The sequence below is a fragment of the Propithecus coquereli genome, unplaced genomic scaffold (genome assembly GCF_000956105.1).
Source record: "Propithecus coquereli isolate 6110/MARCELLA unplaced genomic scaffold, Pcoq_1.0 Scaffold71, whole genome shotgun sequence".
NCBI classification, from domain to species: Eukaryota; Metazoa; Chordata; class Mammalia; order Primates; family Indriidae; genus Propithecus; species Propithecus coquereli.
In genome coordinates, this window is record NW_012153174.1 from 605,723 (window position 1) to 629,248 (window position 23,526).

The window sequence follows — 23,526 nt, forward strand, 5'->3', positions numbered from 1 at the left end:
GTGCTACTACCAAGGCAGACTTCTTAAATAAGCTATTGAAAATCTATGCCAAGGCAATCAAAAACGTACCAAAACAAGTCCAGAATGGGGAAATCTTGGTGAAAGGACAGGCATTGTGCAGAAAAATGAGTAAGATGCAGAAATGAGTTTAAATGTTTGTTTTAAAAGTGTTTTAGATGATTATAAAATTGATCGTGAAAAGGTGTCTTTTAAGTGAACGAAATGATCACTCTTATTTTTAAGATAATAGAAAACAAATTATAGCATCCATAAGCACAGACTAAGTAAAGAAAAACTAGGATGTGAGTGGTAGAGCACAAAGAGAAATAGTATTATATTTCTTATCTTCCACAAGAGATGGTGTTACAGTCTAAATGTTTCTGTCTCCCCAAAATTCATATGCCGAAATCCTAACCCCCAAGGTGATGGTATTAGGAGGTGGAGCCTTTGGGAGCTGACTGACAGGTCATCAGGGCTCCAGGGAGTAAATGCCCTAGTGAAAGAGGCACAAGGGAACTTGTTCTGTCCTTCCACACCATGAGGACACGGTCAGAAGGCACCACCTATGAAATACGAAACAGGCCCTCCCCAGACACTGAGTCTGTGGCACCTTGATCATGGACTTCTCTGGCTCCAGCACTGTGAGAAATAAATTTCTGCTGTTTGTAAGCTACCCAGTTTATGGCATTTTGTTATAGCAACCCAAACACACTAATTTATAATTCACTGTAAGAGTTAATTTAATACAGATCTAGAATTGTCTTTGAAAAATCTGACTTAAATGCTATTAACATTGAAAGCACAAAGCTTGTCTTTTAAATTATTGCCATAGAAATAGCAAGTAAAAATAAACGTATATAGCAAAAATGAATAAACAAAACAAGCGCATAAATAAATAGCAAAAAGAAAAAAGCTTTAAACAGTAACACCATCCATAACAGTAGTAACTTATAAGAAACACATATAAAAAAAATACAGAAAAGCTGAAAACTATTAAGGTGATCAAAGGCAGAACAGATAACTCCAAAGGAAGAGCTGTAGGTAGAGTTAGAATTTTAATATCTGATAAGTCAGAATCATTAAAAATGATGACTAGCACAATTTTATATGGATGAAAGCTACAATAATGCTGAAGACATAATAAATAATCTTGTATTTATAGGAAGTACTACAGAGAGACTGATAAAAACACAATTATATTGGAAGAATTTGACACAGTCATCAATCAATGGCAAACTATATAGGCAAAAACAAAGATATAAAAATTTTTGATAGAAATAGAGAACAAATTTATCAATATTTTTAGGTGATATGATTGTATGCTTGAGACCCAAGAAAATGAGAAAGAAATCAGGTGAATAAATGTAAGGTAAACATACAAAAACATATTTATTTTTATATATTAGAAATCCTGTTTAAGGTGGTAGAATAAGCTGGTGTCAAAAAACAATAACCTTCCCCCAACCAAACAAAAATGTGGAATAAATATAATTTTTAAAATGTTAATTCATAACTGGAGTCAAAAGTAAGAAAGGGACATCTCCAGGGGTCACAAATAAGCAGGAATCATCAGAGGGATGAGGGATTTGAGGCTAATGGAGCAAAGGAACCAGATCTGTCTCTGAGGGGTCAGGGCTCAAACACCTCCCTAGTGATGAGATGGAGGTCAAGGCCTTGGTACTGGAAGAACTGGTCTCCCCACATGAGATGAGGAGCTGGGAAATGAGGACTCTAGTTGTAACAGGGATAAACAGGGCACCGCCTGCCTGCCTTTGGGCATGACATAGAATGAAGCTTTCACCTGGGCCCATGGGGGGAAGAGAATGAGCCAAAGACAAAAGTTCGTGCTCCCCCAACTGGGGGCAGTGCCCAGTTCCTGGTATGGAAACCCTGACACTAGCAATCAATATAAAAATAGGTACAGGACCAGTGAGGCCACAGAAGAGGCAGTAGGGCTGCTTTCACAGCAGAGGACACACTCGGGAACTCTATAGAAAATAATCCCACCCAGGTGGGCTCGTAACAGAAACTACGAACAACACGACACAGTTCAATGCTGTGGTAGAATCAGCAGACACAAGAGACGAGAGAAAGGCTATCTAGGACTACAGCTAATTGAATAATCTGGAAGAAATTTTAAAATATGGGTGTTTAAAATATTCAGATATATAAGAAAGAATAGAAAACATTGGATAAAAAATAAAACATTATAAAAATAAATAGATTTGAAAAAAAAAGCTCAAATAGAAATTGCAAGAATGAAAACTATAGACATTGAATTAAAAATAGACCAGACTTGGCTTAAAAGAAAATTAGAGAACTGGAATGCAGAACTGAAGAGATCTCCCAGAATTCTAAACAGAAAGAGAGAACATGGAAAATATGAAAGAAAAGTTAAAAGTCTTAAAAATAGAATGAGACGTTCCAACAAAAGACAAATAGGAATTTAATATGGAGATAATAAAAATAATAAAAGTGAGTCAGTAAATGAAGAGATAAAAGAGAATTTTCCAGAATTAAAGAAATTTATGAGTCCTAAGATTATAAATCTGGGTGTAAGACTGTGAACTCCTCTATCAGTACTTAAGCTCCTTAAAATCAGGAACATCTTTTTTGTTCAACTCTGTGTTGACAACACTTCTTTCTTGTGTTCCTGGTATCTAGAAAATACCTGGCATGTAGTAAGTGCTCAATAAGTATTTATTGAAAGAATGAATAAAATGAGTGAGGAAAAAAAAGCATATCAAGTCCCAAGCAGGATTAAATAATAATAACAACAACAATAATAATAAAATACCTTGACACAACTGCAGAATACCACAAGCAAAGAGAAAAATTTAAAGCAAAGAGAAAAATTTAAAGCCACCAGAGAAAAAAACCAGATTGCCTAGGAAGGAACAGCAATTGGACGGACAATATGCCTTTTTAAACAACCAGAATACAAGTAATTAATATCTTCAAAGTGTTGAGGAAATAATCTTAATTTAGAACCAAATACACAAACTTATTATTCAAGAATAAAGAAAAGATAAAATTTTCAAACACACAAAGTTGCTAAGGGAGTTTGCTAGCCACAGCCCCTCACTTCAAGGGGAAGAGAAATGAGCCCACGAAGAGGCGTCAGGTGTGAGATTCAACAGTGAGCAGAGAAACTGGTAAAACACTTTGGCGATTAGAACAGGCATTAATTGCAAGTAATAACAAGGATGGTAACTATGAGGTTGCATACATGGTAGAACTAAAACAATAGACAACAGTAATTTTAAAAATGGGAGAGTTCAGAGTGAAGTTACAGCATTCTTTCTTATTCTGGATGAAAACAGAGAAATTGACTGATTCTAGACATTTTAAGCAAAATATGTTGGTAAACATTCACATTAAAATTTTGGAAATAACATGTAAAATAGCAGAAATAGAAAACCTCTAAACAAGAAGGGTAAAAGTGGGAAAAACCGAAAAAAAATAAAACGTGATCAGAGCAGCAGAAAGCAGTGCTCGTGAGAGTATAGATGATAACGCATTGTGCTGAGGCAAGGAGAGATGGGTGCTCTCACAGACTGCTGGGGGAAATAGTGGAACATTTCTGGAAAGCAACTTAAATACATGTATCAAGAACCATAAAATTTTTATTGCTCATTAATTCACCTTCTCAGTATTAATCCTAAGGGGGAATAATTGAAGATGCGGGAAAAAATTTATATATAAAGATGTTTATTGCACCATTATTCATATTGGTGAAAACTTGGAGATAGCCTAACGGCCAGCATCAATTGAGTTTTAAACTATCCAGTCATAATTTTGTGCTCAATGAATATTGCTATGATTTGAATGTGTCCCCTCCAAAATTCAGGTGTTGAAACTTAACGGTTAATGTGATGATACTAAAAGGTGGGGCCTTGAAGATGTGATGAGGTAGTGAGGGCTCCTCCCTTTGTGAAGGAGATTAACGTCATCATAAAAGAGGCTTCAGGCAGTATTTGGCTCACTGGCCCATCCGCCTTCCACCACGTGAGGACACAGCCTTCCTCCCCTCCCTTGCAGCCACAAGACGCCACGTTGAAAGCAGATAGCAGTCGTCACCAGACAACTGAACATGCCAGCGCCTTGGTCTTGCACTTTGCAGCCCCTAGAACTCAGAGAAATAAATGTCTGGTTTTTTCATAAATTACCCAGGCTCGGGTATTTTGTTACAGCAGCACACAAATGAACTAAGACAAATATTTGGTACACTAATAAAATAACCAGTTATAATTTTAAGTTTAAAAAAAGCAGAACAATAAAAATAGTGGACATCTATTGAGTGCTAACTATAGTGCAGAGAAACTATAAAGGCTTTTCTGAGCCTTTACTTGTATTAACTCCTTTAATTCTCATTACAACTCTTTGAGGTAGATACTAATATTATCCTCACTTTATAGGTGAGAAAATTGAGGCCCAGAGTGTTTAAGTAACTTGCCCAGGTTCGGGCGGCCAGGAAGGGGCTGAGCTCTGTCTTATGCCCAGACACTCCAGCCACAGCGCTTGAGCTCATTACCACTGTGCTGCCCTGTCCAGATTCATAAAGCTGTGCACGGTGTAAGCTCAGTTGTGTGTGTGTAAGCAAAGTACATCTCGATTCTCAATGTAAATCACGGTTATATCTAAGTAGTGAGATTGGATGATTTTTAATGTCTTCACACTTTCTCTGTTTTCATTATTTTCCTCTATGAGAATGCTTACTCTTACAAACACACAATACTTAGGATAGAGCAACTGATCCATGTGACAGCCATTCTGTGATACTATCCCAATAGGATATTGGCCTCCCCAGAATCCTTCTCTCGGGTTAACCAGTAGAAAGAGAATATAATGTTGTGGTTCTTAAACTTCTCTGGGTTTAAACTTCTTTGGAACTTCTTAAAGAATCTGCTAGAAACTGGGTACCATTTTCTTCACCAAATGCACGTGTCTACAATTCCAAGAAATTCACATATTCCCAGTAGCCACCTATAGACCAAAGGTTGGTGTCTTCGGGTTAGGAATGAATCGGATTAAGGCACCTCACTTATCCAGAAGCTTCAACCACCCAGGCCACTGTGGAGACCAGGGAAGAAAGCGCCACCCATGCTTCCCTCCCCTGCTATGGCATGATGGAGCTGGTGGCCCTTGCCGACATCCCTGCCTCATACCTACCTGGAGGTATCTAGGTACTGGGGGGACAAAAGCAGTAAAAATTTAAATATATAAATGTGAAAACTGTGGCCATGGTGATGGAACTGCTGTCATATACATCATGATGACCACTCTGAAAAGGAGAAGGGGGTGTTTTCTCAGATGAAGGGATCAAACAGTGGCAACACTATTTGGATTCTCATTGCCTTAAAGCACATATGTAAGGAATACAAGGAGGGTAGTAAATGATAAACAGAAAGATAAGCTCCTTTATTCCCACTCCCAATATATCCTGGCTGACAGACAAAGCCTAGAAAAGTCTAAAAATGAAAATACAAAGGATAGTCACCACTTCAATAAAAATGGGTTTTAGTCCAAGTTTGAATGAAAATATCAGTCATTTTCTGTTAGGCTGGGAGAGTACTAGAGAGAAGAAGAGTACAGAAGTCAGAGCAGGCTGTAGTACACGAATCCAAGGTTGGAGAAACTCTGGAAGAAAGCCCGCCTAGCCTTTCCATTTCATGCAGTTCCAATGAAGACGCTTCATGCCTTGCCTGCTGGTGCATTAGGCAGAACTATATTTCTGAGCATACTGATGAGACGTTATAAAATGCATGTTCTGCCACAGATCATTTACTTTATTTCTTGTGACTCCCCATAGGTCCTCGCCCAAAGCATATAATTCAACAAGCTCAGTTTTCTGGCTTCCTAATCCACAGGAAATTAGAAGGGCGGAGGGTTTTGAAGCAGGCCTACTAATAGCAACTTGAATGGACAGCTAAGAGAAGAAAGAAGTAACTTTTTAAAAAGGCAATTAGAGAATTCATAAAACACGGCAGTATGGGTCAAGTAGCTGGGGACAAAGCCTTCCATGTTCTAAGAATCTTCATCATAATGGTTGTTTCACAGCCCAGAGTACAATTATTTATATTCATTGTGTTCACCATTTGTTACGAAGAAAGTATTATATTTAGCAAAGGTAGGGAGTAGGGAATGCATTCTAAAACTTGTTTGTTAGCTTTAAACTAGAACTGAATAAAATAAAATTTTAAAGGTGGCCCTTAAAAGGCAGCCCTCAACTATTTTGGAAATTTAGTAAATGAGGCATTATAGTATTGTTTGGGGAGATTTCACAGATCCAACACCAAACTGAAATACTCTACCTGTAGTTGTGTGATTCACAAATCAATACACATGCTATAAAATTATAGGACGTGCTCATTCCTCAGAAACGCAAGAGGAAATGTGTCACCACCAGAATCTGCATGTATCTGTCAGGGCAAAGGGTACATTGAGTAGGAATAAGAAGTGGATCACGAAGAACAAGACAGAGGGTCAGCCCTCCATTCCTGAGCTCTCCGTGGAAGGTAACATCCTGAACCTTTTCTCAACTCTGTCTTATGCACAATGACACACATAGAACACAGAATTTAAGAGAAAGGGAAAGTAATGATACTATTAGATGAGGAAATTGGCACCCAGAGCTCAAGTCACACAGTGGACAGAGCTCTAGGGCCCGTGGCATTGACTCCCACACTGCGCCTTTGTTACTGCTACTGCTTCCACGACACTCTCTGTCTTCATTAGGTCGTGCTGAGAATCAGTGGGCAAGGGGTGGACAGGAGCATCCTCTTCCTCTCTCATTGTCAAGTTCTACCACACACAACTCAGTCACCTCAACAGGAATATTGTCATTGGGAAGAGTCTAGTGAGAGCCTCCCTCCTTTGGGCTCTCCATTGTTTCAGATTTCTCCCCACAGTCAGCCAGCCAGCAGGACACGACCAAGCCCTGTTCTGTACCCACGGATACCGAGGAGAAAAGACACAGTGTTCTGTGTCCAGGAGCTTCCCTGAGGCATGAGAGAGTGTGTGGCAGAGAAGATCAGTGTATCAGGCATTCGGGGAAGAAAAAAGGAGAAATCAACGCTGCCTCGGCCAATGCAAAGCTCCTCAGTGTGGCTATGAGCTTGGAAAGGTGAACAGAACTTGATTTGTCCTTAGCAGAAAGCCCAAATTCCTCCATTCCTGGCCTGAGCCTGCTCCAGCCTTCTCCCCTACCATGTGGCCCCTCATGTTCTATGCTCAGTAGAGCCACCTGAGGCTTTCCCAGCGTGACAGCCCTTTCTCCCCTGAGATCACAAGAGCATGTGCTTTTTGTTTCAAACAGCCTCCCTCACATTCCCTTCCCTTCTCTTGCTCACGCTCACGTCTCCCTCGGGTTAGATAAGACCCCCAGGAAGATTTCTCCGAGGCCCCGGAGTCCCGGCTGGGCTGGAGGCGTCTTCTCTGTGGACCTCTCCCAAAGTCCATGCTCACCTCACCACGGGAGTGAAGCCTGAGCAGGAGGCACTGCAGATGCGAAGGTGGGAAAAGCTGTGACGAAGAGGAAGAAGAAGTGGGACAGGAGAGAGACTCGCTTGACTCAGTGGAAGGTGTCCTTTGCATCAGGAAAGTCATGCCAAATCATTACGGTTTTATATGGAAAAATGTACAGCAAAGAGACTGACCCAACTGTATTAGGAAGCCATAAAGATTCCCCAACAAGAATTCTGCAATGAATTTTGAGCCATCAGAGATTAGGTGGCACAGCCCCCAACAGCAGGGCCCAAACATAATTAGGCAACACGAAGAAGGAGAGAGAGAGATCAAAGCACTAACCGGCTTTGTGCTTGTGCCCAGATTAAATACCCTGTATTTAAAATGAGGATGATAACACCTCCTTCATAAATTGTGAGGATTAGATATAAAACAGCATGCACGGGGAGACGCTCAGTGCCTGGGAGCATTATCAATATTAACACTCTCTGATCCAGAAAGGCACAGGGTGTTATTTATGGGAATGCCATATTTGAAATTAGATCTCGACATACTTATCAGGGGAGTGTTGGAGATAGGGAAGAAATAGAGGCAAAAGAAGAGAAAAATGGTAAGAAACAGAGAAAGCATGTGCAAAGAAAAAACAACACATCACTTTAAAACGTTCACAACAAAATTTACCCTCTCTTCATTTTCTTGTCTGATGTGATATTTTGCAGTATAGTAGCAATAACTTCTACTGCTTTATAGCACACTCACAATAAACGGCTTCTGAGCTTGATTTACAACCTGAGCGAAGCACGGGTACTTAATCCTTCCCAGCAGCTGTTTAAGGTTCTGCACATCGCCGTTCAGGAGTGATTATCTGGAAACCACACTGAAGGGGCAAGAGAGCTGGTGGACAGTTGCAGAGGTGGGGCTCAGGGCTTGGGGATGGCAGTGGAAGTCTGGACATGTGCCAGGGGGTTTCCTTCTCAGTTCTACAGTATCCTCCTTATAAAGTGATCAAAAGATGCTTTCCTGGTGTACTGAAAACCAGAGAAAGCAATTAACAGCCCAGAAGAACTTCAATACAGGAAAAGACCCCACAGCTTGCAATGCATTCACTCAGCAGCCAGCTATGCCCATTAGAAAACCCCACAGTGAAGGCAGCACACGGGCAGTGCCATGATTAGAAATGCCGTTCCCACGTGCCCTCTTTCCCTGATACCAGCCTTTTAAAGAGCAAGCACAGGTCACGCCGCTGGAGTGCAGCGCCATTTCAAGTCAAGTTGCCGAGAGTGAGCTCAGCATTGGCTGTCTTAATGGGGACTTGTGCTGAGAAGGAGGAAGTTATTCTTAGGCTCTTACATCTCTAGCCATCAGAGGAGACTTTTTTTTTTTTACCTACAAGGTAATGAGTGTCATGTCTTTTTAACTCTTGGGATTATCAGTGAGAATTTGGGAGGAGCAGCTGGCCTGGAAAGATACACTATCAATAAAAGTTTATTGTCCAGGTCCTTAAGGCCCCTCCGCTGCAAACCCACCTCACCTCTGTATTTTAACTGAGGAGTTCAGTCTATGATTTTGTCTGTTTTAGCCACTTACTAGCTGTGTGACCTTGGGTAGATTACCTAACCTCTCTGAGCCTCAATTTCATCATCTGCAAAATATGGATATTAATAGTATTTACCTAAGAGCATTACTGCCTGGTGCATGGTAAGCACTTAGTACATGAGCTCTCAATACTGTTTGGTTTTGTGGTTGTAACAACTCTCCTCTTGAGCTCATTTTTCCTCATCCCCAAACTCAAAACAATTGGAAAGCTACCACTACCAGAGGGAGTCTGGCAACGTTTTTGTAAGAAGCACAGACAGCAAAACATTTTCTTGGATCTCTGTTAATAAGCTTTGGGATCTGGAAGCAGGGTTCCCTCCTTGCCCTGGTGAGAAGCCCAGCCTCTCCCTGGCCTGCCTCCTCTCTCCTTTCCTCACCAATACTCAGCATAGAGACATCAGAAGTCTGTTCTCTTTCATGATACAAGTACCTATAACTAAGGACAATCAAGCTGAATGAGGCACAGACCTCCTGCTACTTGTGAAAAACTCTTTAATGCTCTTGCAAAAGCCAAAGGCAGACCTCAATCAACTGGCTTATTTATAGCTTAGAGAGTTATATCCCACCTAGGGCCTCAGGGTTTTAATCAGAAGAAAGAACCTGTTTAAAGCTCATCTTCTGCTGCCAAATAGCACCACAGAGCTGTGGGGGCCTTTGCCACGTCAGCCCTTTAGAGGTTGCCAGGGGTCAGCAATGACGGGTGACGTTTGAAAGAGCTGCTGTCTTCAGCATATCCATCAAGTAAATTACTGCAAGGCATGAGGGGACGGGGAACAGCTGAACGCCTTCCCAGAAACAAGGTGAGTGGAAAAGCACCCGTTCCCTAAGCACAGACAGATTCTGGGTTGTTTTCTACATTATAAAGTAAATATGACAGTGTCCTCACTTTCAGAATTGTGAAGGAGAGAAAGTCAGTATCCCAGGAACATTCATCTTCCGATCATTTAATGCCTGGAGGGCTTGTGGAGGAGGGGACTGCTGTGAGATGCCCTCCTGGGACCCTGGGCTCAGAGCAGGAAGGCACAGGGCCAGCCCACCGTGGCCGTCCGGGATGCCCATCATGGAGTGCATGAAGGAACAAATGAGACTCGATTCATGCCACTAAGAATAACAAGTGTCGTCACTGCTCAGCACCCCGTCTGTTTCTTATTTGCTCAAACTGAACCAATGAGTCCCTCCCCATTTTCTTTCTTCCCACTCACATCGGGAACTGGACAGGCCCTGCACGTTGACCCTCCCGAGTCATCTCTACTGGCGCACCCAGCTTCTAATGTGCGTGCGTCGCTGTCCCGCCGGGTAGAATCACGCTGAGGCTGGCCGGCTTCATGTTTACACTGAGTCACCTGTGCCTCTTGGCTAGGGGAGGGGAGAGTGTGGAAAAAAACAAACCTTGAATTTGGGCCCTGGAGCTACTTTGCCACTTAGCAACACGCCAATGGTTCAAATTTTAATCGCAAGATACTTTGGAAACTGAATTCGAGGTTAAATGAGACCACAGATAGGACTTAGTGCGAAGGCACGGTCCTTCCGTTCAGACTTGGGAGGGAATAACCCCATCCTGTTTCATATTACCTACATACAAACACGGATGCTTGCAGGACTTCGGTAGGTCTTACAAATAGTGCACGTGAAAAACCTGGTACAAAAGCACCCAACAAAGGGTGATGTTTGGCGCTGATAGTAGGATGTTTGTAGAAAGTCCCTGTCCGGGGCTGTCAAAGTGGGCTCCAGCTCCCCTAAGGGTTTCAAAAATAGAGAGCTCTCTGGTTGTCACAGTGCCTGGGAGAGGGGAGCTAAACATTCCACATTGCTCACCAAGGTCCTTCCAGTTAAGAGCGGAACACCGCCCCCATGACCATGACCTCTCCCTGTGGAGAGTCACTGCTCCCAGACCTCAGCTCCCCTCCGCCTGACTCATGGCACTCATGAACTCCCTCGTCCCCCACCCAGAAACCCGCACACAGTCTTCCAGAAGCTCCACAGATATTTTAAAACATCCAGAAACTCAGGGGCTGAGCAATTGGCTCCAGATGTCTTTCGAATGAGCTTGGAATCGGAAGCCCTGAGTCTCAGTGGAAGTTTTCCCATTGATGAGTCATATCGTTCCTTAACTAGAAAGTATCTTCTCCTTCTGACACTCTCATTTGTCATCGGTAACTTAGCGATACTGAAACTCGCAGGTGGTATGAGCATGAAATGAGAAGACATACATGGAAATTCTTGGGAACCATAAGGTACCGGGACTGTGTGGTCTATGCATGTGCAGCGTGACGTAATTGACCAGGAGTCCACTTAGGGCTCTTCCCTGAGAATTGGGAAGGGTCTGAGCCAGCTGTGCTGCCCACACCGGAGCGGATGCAAAAGGAAAGCCAGAAATTCTTATCCTACCTTCCTTCTTTAAAATTTGGATATTTTGTTCCTCAGTGTTTTTTGCATTAATTGTGATTTTTATAATATTTTATTACAATATTTTTTACTTTGGTTGCTGGGTTTATTGGTGCCCTCTTAAATTTTGCCCTTGTCCCTCACCTTTGCCCAGCTCTGAGCTTGAGGTCTTGGCTCAGGCTCCTCGAACTTCAATCCAATTGGTTGTGCTTCAATCCAAACCTTTCTGTCCCTTGTTCTGTGTCGTGGGGAGAGAGAGACGACTGGATCCTTTGGCTTCTTATAATAACTCTACATGCTCGAAGGTGGTAATCAAGTTGGTCGTCAGCCTCCTTTTGTCTCTAATAAATTACTCTAACTTGACTCTTCCTTAAATGTCTGATCTTCCTTAAAGAACCAATTTTTCAACTAATCTACAGCCTGGCTGCTGCTTTCTGAGCTTTTAGTTGTGACAAACAATATACCGACAAAAGAATGTTCAGTGTAATTTTCTGTATTATGACTTGCGAAGCATTTCCAGTTGTTTTTCCCCATCAAGGTACTCGGGGACCAGCTGGTCTACACACAGCACTAATGGATACTATCGTAGTGTATTGTGGGGCTTTCATTACCCAAATCTTCCCCCCCCAAATGCTTTTCTTATTTCCTGAGAATATAATAAACACAACAGGTAGGGACACTAAGACTAGGTGACTTCTCAAAGCCTTCCTGCCACAACTGAGCTATCACAGAGGACTTTGGACAAGGTACCTTGGGGTCTCAGTTGTATTTTTTGTACTTTTCCTGGTGGAGGAAAGTTGGTAAATGTGTCAAATGCTGCTGCCCTTAGAAAGTACATCTTGTGACCCGGTATTCTAGATATTTGCCTGATTTGATTTTTCTTTTCTTAAGAAACAACAACCATTTATTGAGCACCAACTAGTGCTAACCTATGACCATTGTCACCCCTACTTTACAGGTGAGAACCTGAGGGTAGTAAGGATTTAAGCAGCTTGCTCAAGGTCACGTGGCTGGTTAGGAGGCAGCTGGCATTTGGGGCTGGCTGGCTTCCGAGTTTGTGCACTTAATCCCTGTTCTGTGCTGCCTCTCGGACACCACCACGCAGGGCAATTGAGGTTAAACCGTTACCACAGCCCCACACGCCAGATATTTTACCATTTCCACTTGATGAAATTGCAACTCCAGAAAGTAAAATAACTTGACCAGGTTTAATTCTTTTTTACTGGAGTGAAATTCAGAAAAAATGGACACGCCCCTCTGTGCTCATGTTTTCTCCTCCAGCACCAGGGCATTCGTGGCCAATCAGGCTTATGAAAAGGTGCAAGTGTGCAGCTCAGAAAGAAGCAAGAAATAGATTTACTTTTGATCAGATCTTGAAGGGGCAAATTGTGAAACCTTGCCAGTGCCGATATGAGTCTAGGTGTAAAAGATCACAGAGCTCGTTGAACGATAGTGTTCCCTTAGGTCTCCATCACAAGCTGGTGACCTGGAATATAAACTCTGCTGACTCTTGGAGGGCCAGGTTCATTTTATGAATGAATACATGGGTGCTGATTTATTCTGCCTGATTTCAGTTCAGCCTGGCAGCCTCAGAAAACACAGAAGTCAGACAGATCTCTACTCAGGCCCAACTTCTGGACAAGGCCACTTTATGCTCAGGTAGCCCAAGCATGGCCTGCGCCTCAGTTGCCGCATCTAACCCAAGCACACAGAGCTGGGCAAGTGCCTGTGGAAGACCGTTCTTCCCATCATTCCCTGTTCTACACTTTTGTACATAGGTCTGGGTCTAGATGAATGAGATGTATAGCATTTTAATAAATATTAATAACCATTTAATCTCAGAAAACCTTTCATGTGAGACATTCAAATCACTTCCCAGTCATCTCAGGCCCCTGGTGAGAGCAAAGCAATCACCTTGCAAGCTGTGCCAACCCTTCCACGCCTTTTGGGCCCCAATCGTGCTGGGTCTGTGTGACAGGAAACAGGTTTGGGGAGAAAGCAAACAGGTCCTTAGGTGGGCGTGCAGGCAGGTCTCCCATTTGCAAATACTGTACTCCAGTCTCTGGCTCTAATTTATGTACCACCTGTGCTCCATTCCTTCTGTAGTGGAATATTTGATATTATTAGCAATAATACTAGAAGCTAAAATCTACAGTGCTTCCTGTGTGCCAAATAATGAGCTGTGTTCCTTCAATGCATTTTGTCATTCAATCCTCCCAACCACACTGTTAGATAGACATCATTATCATCCCCACCTTACAGATGAGGAAACTGAGTCTCAGAGAGGTTGCTTGTCCAAGGTCATATAACCAGTAAACAACATGACAATATCCAGATTCAAACTGAGGTTCACTTGCATCTAATGATACTTGGCTGCCAATTGGATAGCCTTATCATTACCACCTTTTTGTTAAAATCAGAATGGTTTGGAAATGATATTGTACAGTTTTTAAAAAATTGGGGCAGAAGGGAGAGGAGAATGAAAGAAAGAGAGCAAAAGGTCTAGTTAATTGAGAGCCTACAAAATGAATTTTAAAATCCCTTCCTATCTGTAGGATTAGGATGAATGAGGTGCACATTCATGAGCCATTAGAGCTGGAAGGTACTTCTGGTTCAAGCTTCTTATTTTATACACAAGGAAACTGAGGAATAGAGAAGTGAAGTAACTTGATCAAGGTTATCATAATCATAACATTTGGATTATTATTATTTGTTTCCTCTTCTTAACACACATTTTAGGATATATACAGACCAAATTCTAATACAAAATAAAATATTTTACTATGGTTCATTTTTTTGATGTGTACATCACCACTTACTGATATTCTCTGCATCATCTGTCTTAGCAGATGGAAGTTCCAGAACACTGACAACAACTAAGCACAAATGAAATCAGCATGATTATCCCCCAGAATCATCGAAACTTTCCTTTTCAAAATCCAAAATGTTAATGTGCCATTCTTGGGAAGACAACTGTTCCCTCTAGTTTAACACGAACATCCTGTGTCAATGGTTTGTGTGTCTCAGAGGGAATTAGCCTATGGTGGATGAGAGTTGGCTGTTTGTGTGTTTGCACCATTGTCGGACAATGGACTGCACGATGGGGTCTTCACTGGCAAGGACCATGTGTTCTCATCTTTGTCCTCAGTGCTTCAGTACGAGTCCTGGAACAGTCTATACTCACCAAATGTGTGTTGAGGGAATGATATAGATGGATGAATATAAATACCTGGAAATCTTTCTCACTGATGGGAACAATGTAATGAGAGGCTCATTATTAATTGTGATAATTATGATATAATATATGATGAATATGATATGTTATTCCATATCATTATGGAATATCAGGCCAAGATGCGGACCTGACCAAACTCCAGACTGATAGTGTTAAAACATTCAAATACCTTTCCGGAGTTAGATTGCCCTACCTCAGTGTATCAACTAGAAAATAGCCAGTGGTTGCTAAGGTGTTTTACACTATTATTTTTAGGAGGAAGAGTAGCGACACGAGGCTGTGAAGAAGCATCCTAGAAATTTCTTTTAATAGTATTGGGGGAAGGTACTTTGATATATTGTTAAGATAAACCTGTGTCTCCCCAAGAAACATAAAAGTTTCAATGATGATATCTCTGTGACAGCTCAAGTCATGGATGATGTTTCAAAGATTGATTCATTCATTCTTCCTCATTCAACATTTATTGGGTATAGTGCCATGTGCCAAAGAGATAAACATGAAAACGACACAGTGCCCTGCCCTCAAGGAACATGCAGTCTTGGGAGGAGGGGTAAGAATACACAAAGTAAGCACACGATTACAATGAAGTTAGCTGAAGAAAACTGGCCCTCAAGTCAGACCACCAGGACTCAACTCCCACTCCATACTGCACTAGCTGTGTGACACTGAGTGAGTTCTCTCACTTCTCAAAGCCTTGTGTCAAGTGTAAAATAGGGGTAATAGTAATAGTAACCATCAAGCAAAGTTCTTGGGTGGATTAAATGAAATAATATATAGTAATGCTTAACAGAGTATGTGATAATATTCAAAAATATTAGCTGTGATAACAGTGGTTCTGACACCTCTGTTGCAACTGTGTTAATAGAAATACAAACAGAGGAAGGGCAGGAACCCTGACTAAAACAGGGTTAGGGGAGTAGATGAAGACTACCTTCCTCAAGAACCACAAGGATGGCTGTGAATCAGTGGGCAGACTGTGTCAGGATGGTTGGAGTTGTGGTGGGGATGGTTGGTCTTTCCTTCAGGTGTCTGATGGGTCCAGTCCAAAGGGTCAGAGGCATGGAAAAGCCTCAACTGCTCAAGGCAAGGCTTGTGCTCCCAACCAACTGAACCAGAAAACATGAAGAAAGACAGAGGATGAAGCAGAGCAGGAGATGTAAAAGGCAGATCGTAAGGGGCTGCCTTTACCTTGAGGGCCTTGCAGGACACTGAAGAAAGAACTTCAGGGCAGTGACATAACAGAACTTTGGGATGGTCACCCTGGCTACAGCACAGACTAGAATGGCTCAGAGGAGACCAGACCAGAGGCAGGATTGCTGGTTTGGGGGCTGCTGCAGTAACGTGAGAAATAATGAGAACCTAAACGAAGGCAATAGCAATGGGAGCAAAGAGAAGTGAAGAGATTTGAGAGGTGTTCAAGAAGAAAGGGTAGGACTTGGCAATTAATTAGATGTGAAGACCAAAGCAAGGAACGGTCAAGTTGGACTCCCAGATTTCTGGCTTGAGAGACTGGGTGGATGAAAGAGCAGGTGTAGGAGAGAAGCTGCTTTCAGTTTGGGACATGTCAAATTTGAGGTTCCTTATAGGACTTTCATAGAAAACTGTTTAGCAGGCATTTGGATGGAAAGGTCTGGCACTCAGGAGAAATAAAAGTTATTGAAGTCATGGAGAAGATCCAAGAAATTTTTTTATGCATTGAAAACACTTGATTTAAAGCCATTGATTGAATCTGTTTTTGTTATTGTTGTTAATGATGAGAACACTAAAGACAGAATATGTGGTTCTTCTAGATCAGCTTTCAATTTTATTAAAATAAATGACTCACTGATTAATAGAATGATGACCTGTAGGTCTCTTACAACTCTAATGCTATGATCGTATTGTTGTCTGGAATAGACTTTTGATGACAGCACACCTGTAGCCTGAACTTCCTTTGTGAGTGTGTGGAATATATTTTTTAAAGTGAAAGCTCATTACCTGTAAAGCCATACAACCCCAAACATGCAATGATTATGCTCATAGAAAAGAAAAACCAAGTAAAGACACTATCTACATTTACCTACTCTGATCCCAATTGGCTGCAAACAGCAGAAGAATCTTCCTGCCGTAGTGGTCACGGTTTTCCAGCACCCCAGGGAACCCATCGATCAGAGCCCTCTTAATGCCAGGATCATCCGCCTTGAAGTTTTTGAACATGTCCAGGTTTAGCTGGCGGTACTGGAAGTACTGGGCCAGGAGTCTAAAGGCATCCACTTGGTGAAACTTCCTGGCTCGAAGAAATCTCAGGATGAAGGCATCATCTGTACGTAAAAATCCAATGTCAGGCCTGGTGATGATCATGTCCCGGACTTGCTGAATATCCTGATGTAAAACGTCTGGGTTTTCATTCAGTTCCAGGCGTGCTTTCTCTATAGTCTCTGGACTGAGTCCAGCCTGTAAATGGGTCATCTTGGCCAAATCTCCTTTCCAAGTGCTTAATTTCTGGTATCTTGGAAGAAGAGAGACTCGTCCCATTCACCTGATGGTCTGCTGAAACCGTGGCCCATTCGACAGTTGTTTTACTACCAAACTGCTGCTGGAACAGACAAATATGGGGTCTTCTTTCACATCCAGGCCCTATGTGGTGGTGGCCATCCGAAAGAGAAGCAAAACTGAGGCCATTGCTTACTGAAAAACAAATGCACACAAGAGAAACAAAACAAAGTGATACAAAGAAAGCCTGGGCAAATTAGTCAGAGTTTAGATAGAAAAGCAGTGTATTAGGCTGCAGCTCTGATTAGATTAGGTATCCAAAGAATAAATGGTAAATTATCCTTAAAATGGAGTATTTAGCAAAAGTTGATTATTGACAACTTGAATTCATAATGTGCAAATATTAGAAATATGTTTGGGAACTTTTTTGTTTCACTAGTTCTAGTGTCCAGTCAGATTAGCAATAAAATGCACTTTTATTAATTATCCTAAGAAGCAGCAGGAGGAGAGAAAGCTCCTTCTCTGTTACAGCATGCTTTATGGGGCTATTCCCAGGCCTAGCTATGGCAGAGAAATCATAGCTGCCGTACAACTTATTGCTTCCCATTAACCTCTCAAGCAGAAGAATCTTTCACAGAAATAGCCCCTCCACCACTATTTTTAAAGGCAGCCATTTGCATCTTAATAATGAAAAGGACTGTTAAAGGTCACCCCAGCCTAATCCCACAAGTACCTCCTGACTCAAAGGAGTCCACCAGCATGTGTGGGGCCTGGGAGTGAAAACAGGCTGTGGCTGGAAGCTTGACCTTCAATAATCAAATTCAACGACAAGGAGAAAGGAGGCTTACGCGTGGACATTTACAAAGGGCTTTATTATTTGCGTTTGTCACCCTTCTGCAAGGAAGGCAAAGGGACTTGCAACTCTTGATTGACGCTCTACCTAACCGAATATCCATATGAGCTTAAATATCATTCCATTTTATATAATTTTCTGTTGTCCTGAGATACTGTTTTACTTGTGATAATGATCGTTTCAATCCCTTCAGCTGTATCCATTGTGATTTCTCCACTTAAATGGTATACAGAGAAACGCCCATAATGTTTACATCTTTCTCATTTTACATGTAAATGTTTATACTCTCACAGACATCTGTTTGGTCTAACCTGGAAGTTCCAAAAATCAGAAAACATATTAGATGTGCATAAACTTGGAGGCATGTATTTTTTCCTAGCTTTCCTAGGTCAGTAGTATCTGCGATCAAGGCAGAATATTTTCTCTCAATCTAGTCATTGTTGGTAATGCTTTATCATATGAAATAATTTAAAAGACAAAATGATCCTCTGTTTAATTTAGGATGAACAGAAATTTCTTAAAGGAGACAATCAACTCACACATTTCTGCTTTACATTGCCTTTCAGATATGGCGGAGATGAAAGACACTCCAAGTAACTGGTATTCATTTTCAAAATAATGGAATAAAAATAATTTTATTTCTAAAGTGTTGGCTTTATAAAATAATTTGTAAGAAAATCACATTTAACTCTGTAATGTGAAACAAGAAACCAAAAAGTCTTGCTTCTCACTGATTTTAAGGACCCATAATAGTAAAGAAAAACAGTACTATGAACTATTCCCAGGATTGGAAGAAACTTCAAAATCTAAGTAGTTCGATGCCCACCTGATGTCAAAATTCCTTCTCCAATAGCCTCGCCACACCCCTTCAGAAAGCGGCCTCACCCGAGGTCTCTCTCCTCCAATTCATCCCGACACCCACTGTAGTCTATCTTCGACATGCGGCTGAAACTGCTCACACCAACCACTGACAGGGATGATGATACAATCTATTATTCAAACTTAGGCACTAAAGGGTACTAATAATAATGCTGGAACAACAGGCACCAATTGGGACAGATCCAAGCAAACCCAGACAGATGGTCACCCTACCAGTGAATGACATTTTTGTTGCTACTTCCACTAGACAAATTTCAGGACCTATTGTGGGTGACCTCTCTCAGTCTTTGACGTTCACTCCTTCATCCTTCTTAGATCTCTTTCTCCCATTCTCCCATTCTCCTCTGTGACTCCATACACCCTGAGTTTTCTCAGAGCCCTTTGTCCCTTCCCTCTCCATCTTCTCTTTCTGTGCTCACCACTTCAATGCCAGTGTTTTCCAGGATCCTGTCCATGATTCCACCATCCACATGTGGGTGACTTTAGTCTGTAGCTTCCTCTTGATCTTCAGGCTACACATTCAACTGTCTACTCAACATCTCCACTTATGTATCCCACAGACACCACAAATTCAATGTGTTCAAAGCTGAACTCATCATCATTCCTCATCCAGAATTTGCTCCTCCACCTCTGTCTCTTAGTGGATGACATCATCTTCCATGCAGTTTCCCACGCTAGACACCTGGGAGTCGACTATTATTCCACCCTCTCACTTACCACCCACCACCAGGCAATCGCTTCCTTAACATTTTTGAAATTTGCCCGATTCTTTCCATCCGCATTATCACTGTCTTTGTCAGACCACATCGTCACTCATCTGTGTAGTCCTACAATGTTCTTGTAGGACGTTGCTGCCAACCCATTTGCTGTACTACAGTTGAATTATGCTCTTCATCGATCCTTGACTAACACCCATGATTAGCTTCTAATTGTCCTAGGATAAAGCATACAACTATGCATCACGGTTTCCAAGACCCCCATCATCTGGGCCTTTTCTGTCTCTCCAGATTCAACATCTGGCCACACAGCCACTTGCAGTTTCTTCTCACCTTTGCATGCCTTGGTAAAGCTGCCCTCTCTGCCTAGAATAAGCACTGATTCACTCCCCTTTGCCCTTCAGGGCTTGACCTGAAAGTCATTTACCGCAGGAAACCCTCCCTGTCCTTCAGGGATCACAGGATCTCCACAGTCCTGGCCACACTACATTTTACCACCATTTTCTTTTCTCTTTATGTCGAACACCTTACAGAGAAGGGGTGGGGATCTCATTTGTCTGTGTATCCCGGTACAATGCCTGGCACAAAGAGGGTCAGCGTCATGAGCAGAGCCACTTCACTGTGTTCATGGCCACATCCTCAGTGCCTAGCGCGGTGCCTGCCACGGGGCCGGCACTCAGTAAACAGACACACAATAAATGAATAAAGAAGGTAGTCAAAGTGTTGTTTGAATAAGTGAATAGGTGGTTTTGCCCTCTGATTGAGGACCTCTAGGACCATTTTTTCTTAAATGAATAGTAGCAGCTAACATTTAATTTCCCCCAGTACCTACAAAGTATCCCCTGCTAGAGATTTTAGCCTGAGTGCAGTGTGCTTCAGAGCCTCCCTGACACAGGCTGGGTAACGGTCACAGTCCCAAGCCCTGCTTACGGCACAAGTCATGGCCACCGCTCATTCCCTACAGAAGATTTAAAGCTTGCAGCAAGTTACTTACCTTCCAGTTCAGGGAACTCAATGATGTTTCCAGGATAAATTACTATGGATCCAAGGGGAGAGTGGAGGTTGCATTTTTCATGGCCCACTTCCACGCCACATAGCTATGCCTCCAATCTATAATATCAGAAATAAATTTGCTTCAATCTACATCTTTATTATGTGCTCAGCAAACAGTACAAGCTTCTGAGGAGAAAACCCAGGTCACTGGGTTTCATACTGATGATAAAATAGATATTTTCCATTACAGCAAATCCTTCATACCAGAAGTCTGAATAGACTGCTACTTAAATAACAACTTCAATTGGTAATATTTCAGGCACTAGAAAGGCCCTATGAAGAATGTTCACCAGGATGCAGCATTTTCAATAGACTATAATCTTTTGTTCACATGAAAAACTTGATTCTCACTCAACTTTTCTGAATTATAAAAGGATACACTGGATTTGGTATCACATGAAGAAGTGAGAGTGGTTTTCTGTCCTGGCAGTATTAATAATGATAATAGCTATTATTATATTATTACTTATTATAGCTGTGTATTATGTCCCAGGCACTTGCACATTCTCTTTTTATAGACTGCAATATTTAATCCCTAGAAAAATTGTATGAAATGAGTATATTATTGTCCCCATTTTTTCAAATGAGGAAAGTGAGGAACAGAGAGGTTAAATGACTTGCCCAATATTACACAGCTACTAAGAGGCAAAAAGTGGATTCGAGCTGAAGCAATTTTTCTCTAAACCCGTGCTCTTTATTCCTGTACAGTCCTGCTTCTTACATGTAACAGAGATATTTTATTATTTACCTACTTAAGATCTATGTGACCAGAAGTTACGTCAGCTTCCCTCTCAGAACCTCATTCTCCTTTACTAAATTCCCCTCGGATTTACCATTGTATAAGCCTAAATATGCCAATGGGTGAGCAGATTTTTCTCAGGTAGCCTAATACTGTAACTTACAGAAGCCCACTTGTCATCTTGTCCTCGTTTCTTCATTGGAAGGTGATTGCAGCTGTTCAAAATCTATCTGTCTATGGCCTTTCCAGCTATCACTAATTTTTGCTTTTCCTTTATGTGTTTTCCTTTGGCAAAAACGACAGATCAAAGACTCTGCCATTCTATCTGAAGGATCGATACCCGGCCATGCCTAGCAGAGTGCCAAGCATGGCATCAGCATTGAAATGTACTTGATGACCAAAAAGGGCACTTAAGGCAGATTCACGTGAGCCTCAGAAATCATCTCCCTGCATTGTGGTTGGGTCCCCAGTGATTCTGTATTTAGAGACCATTTCAAATACATGGACAAAAACTCTCGAGCACCCTCTGGGGTGGCCAAGGTAGAAGATACCTTCCACTCTACTCCATGGCTTTTCTCATGAACTAGAAATTTAGGTAGTAACACTTTTGTATGAGAAGGAAGAAAAAGAGTCTCCATATCATGATATTTAAAACCATGGCATCCACAGATTCCAGATTCACACCTCACCTCAAGTTTCCATTAGGAAAAAAAATCTATGTGTGTATTTCCTCATTCAGAATTCGATCTTAAGGAAGTGCACCTATGAACACACCATAGTCTTTGAATCAAAGAGTCTAAGTATAAAAATCTTTTTAGAAAGTATGGTTATTCAAATGAAATCTATTTGAGTAATTGCATAAACTATTATTTTCATTTATTTTGTTATCATCTTTAGAAACACACATAAAATACATCAGGAAAAAAATCAGACTAATGATAGCAATGCCTTATCTGCAAACATGTACATATATGTGCATTATTTCAAAGCATTTTACATCAATTATCCTTTTTCTTTGTTACAGTGATCCTGAAATCGGTAGTACAAGTACAAAGATTTGCCAAGGTAAAATCATGTGAAATAATGTAAGTAAAAATGCTTGTGAAATAAAAAATCCATTTACATTAACTGTAATATTCTTGTTGATATCATAATTATGTTGTCTCTAGGTAAATAAAAGGATATTGAGGCAAAGAAGAGCTAAGCAACTGGCTTAAAGTCAGATAATAAGCTAATATTAAGGTCGAAAAACAAACAAGCAAATGTTTGTTGAGTACTTATTATGTGCCAAGGGTTTTGATGTTATATAATCTAATATCCATACCAATCTGTAAAGCTAGGTTATTACTTACTGGTCCTAGTCATTAGGAAAAATCTGAGATTTAAATAAAGTATAGGTGGAAGAACAAGATTTGTACACAAATGTGCCTGACCCACGTTTTGTCGGTGGCTCTGCCCTGCTTTTCTGAGCAGGTGCCTTCCCTAATGTCAGTCTGGGTCCCGGTGGCTCATACTCGCTGGCATTCACGCGATAAGCACACACCCACACCCCGCCAGTCCTAAGAGACATCACGTAAGGGATATTGTAAAATCGCCCAAATTTGGGGAGGAAAGAGAATATTGTCATGATCAAAAATATAAAATCTGTAAAGCCTAAATATTATTTGAAATATAAGAACATCAATAATTAATGAACAGTACCTCAAATTTGTGTGGCTTCTGTGTGTTCTTGGTAATACAAAGAATATTTTTAGGCACACATAAATTTAAATAATGTAAATATAAAATAAGCAACTATACGCATATTTTTTTGTGGGCTTCTCTTACAACAAAAGGGTGAAAAATGAATCTCAGTGATAACACTCTGCAAAAGAAAGCCTAATCAACTATCTCATCCATCAGAAAGGGTGAAATTTATGTTCCCAAATTTTAAATATATATTACATTAGGCTAACCCTTAAAAGTCTTCACCTTTTTAACACCTCACTTCAAATTTTTAAACTGAATATGCACTTTTACCTAGGAATGCCAAAAGGAATTTTTATACTGAATGAAATAAAAATAGATGCTGCTGATACATCTAAACTGAAATTGAAAACCACAGTGAGCAAAAATTCTTTTTTTTTTTTTT

General features: G+C 41.2%; 1 protein-coding gene across 1 annotated transcript in view; it reads right to left on the reverse strand.

Annotated features, from left to right (window-relative positions):
* CLVS1 (clavesin 1) overlaps positions 1-23,526 on the reverse strand; it is a 204,583-nt gene that overhangs the window by 175,458 nt on the left and 5,599 nt on the right. Inside the window, exon 2 of the mRNA XM_012661437.1 lies at positions 16,743-17,350. Within this exon, the coding sequence (XP_012516891.1) occupies positions 16,743-17,197 (455 nt within the window). The 5' untranslated portion in view covers positions 17,198-17,350. The remainder of the gene's footprint in view (positions 1-16,742; positions 17,351-23,526) is intronic.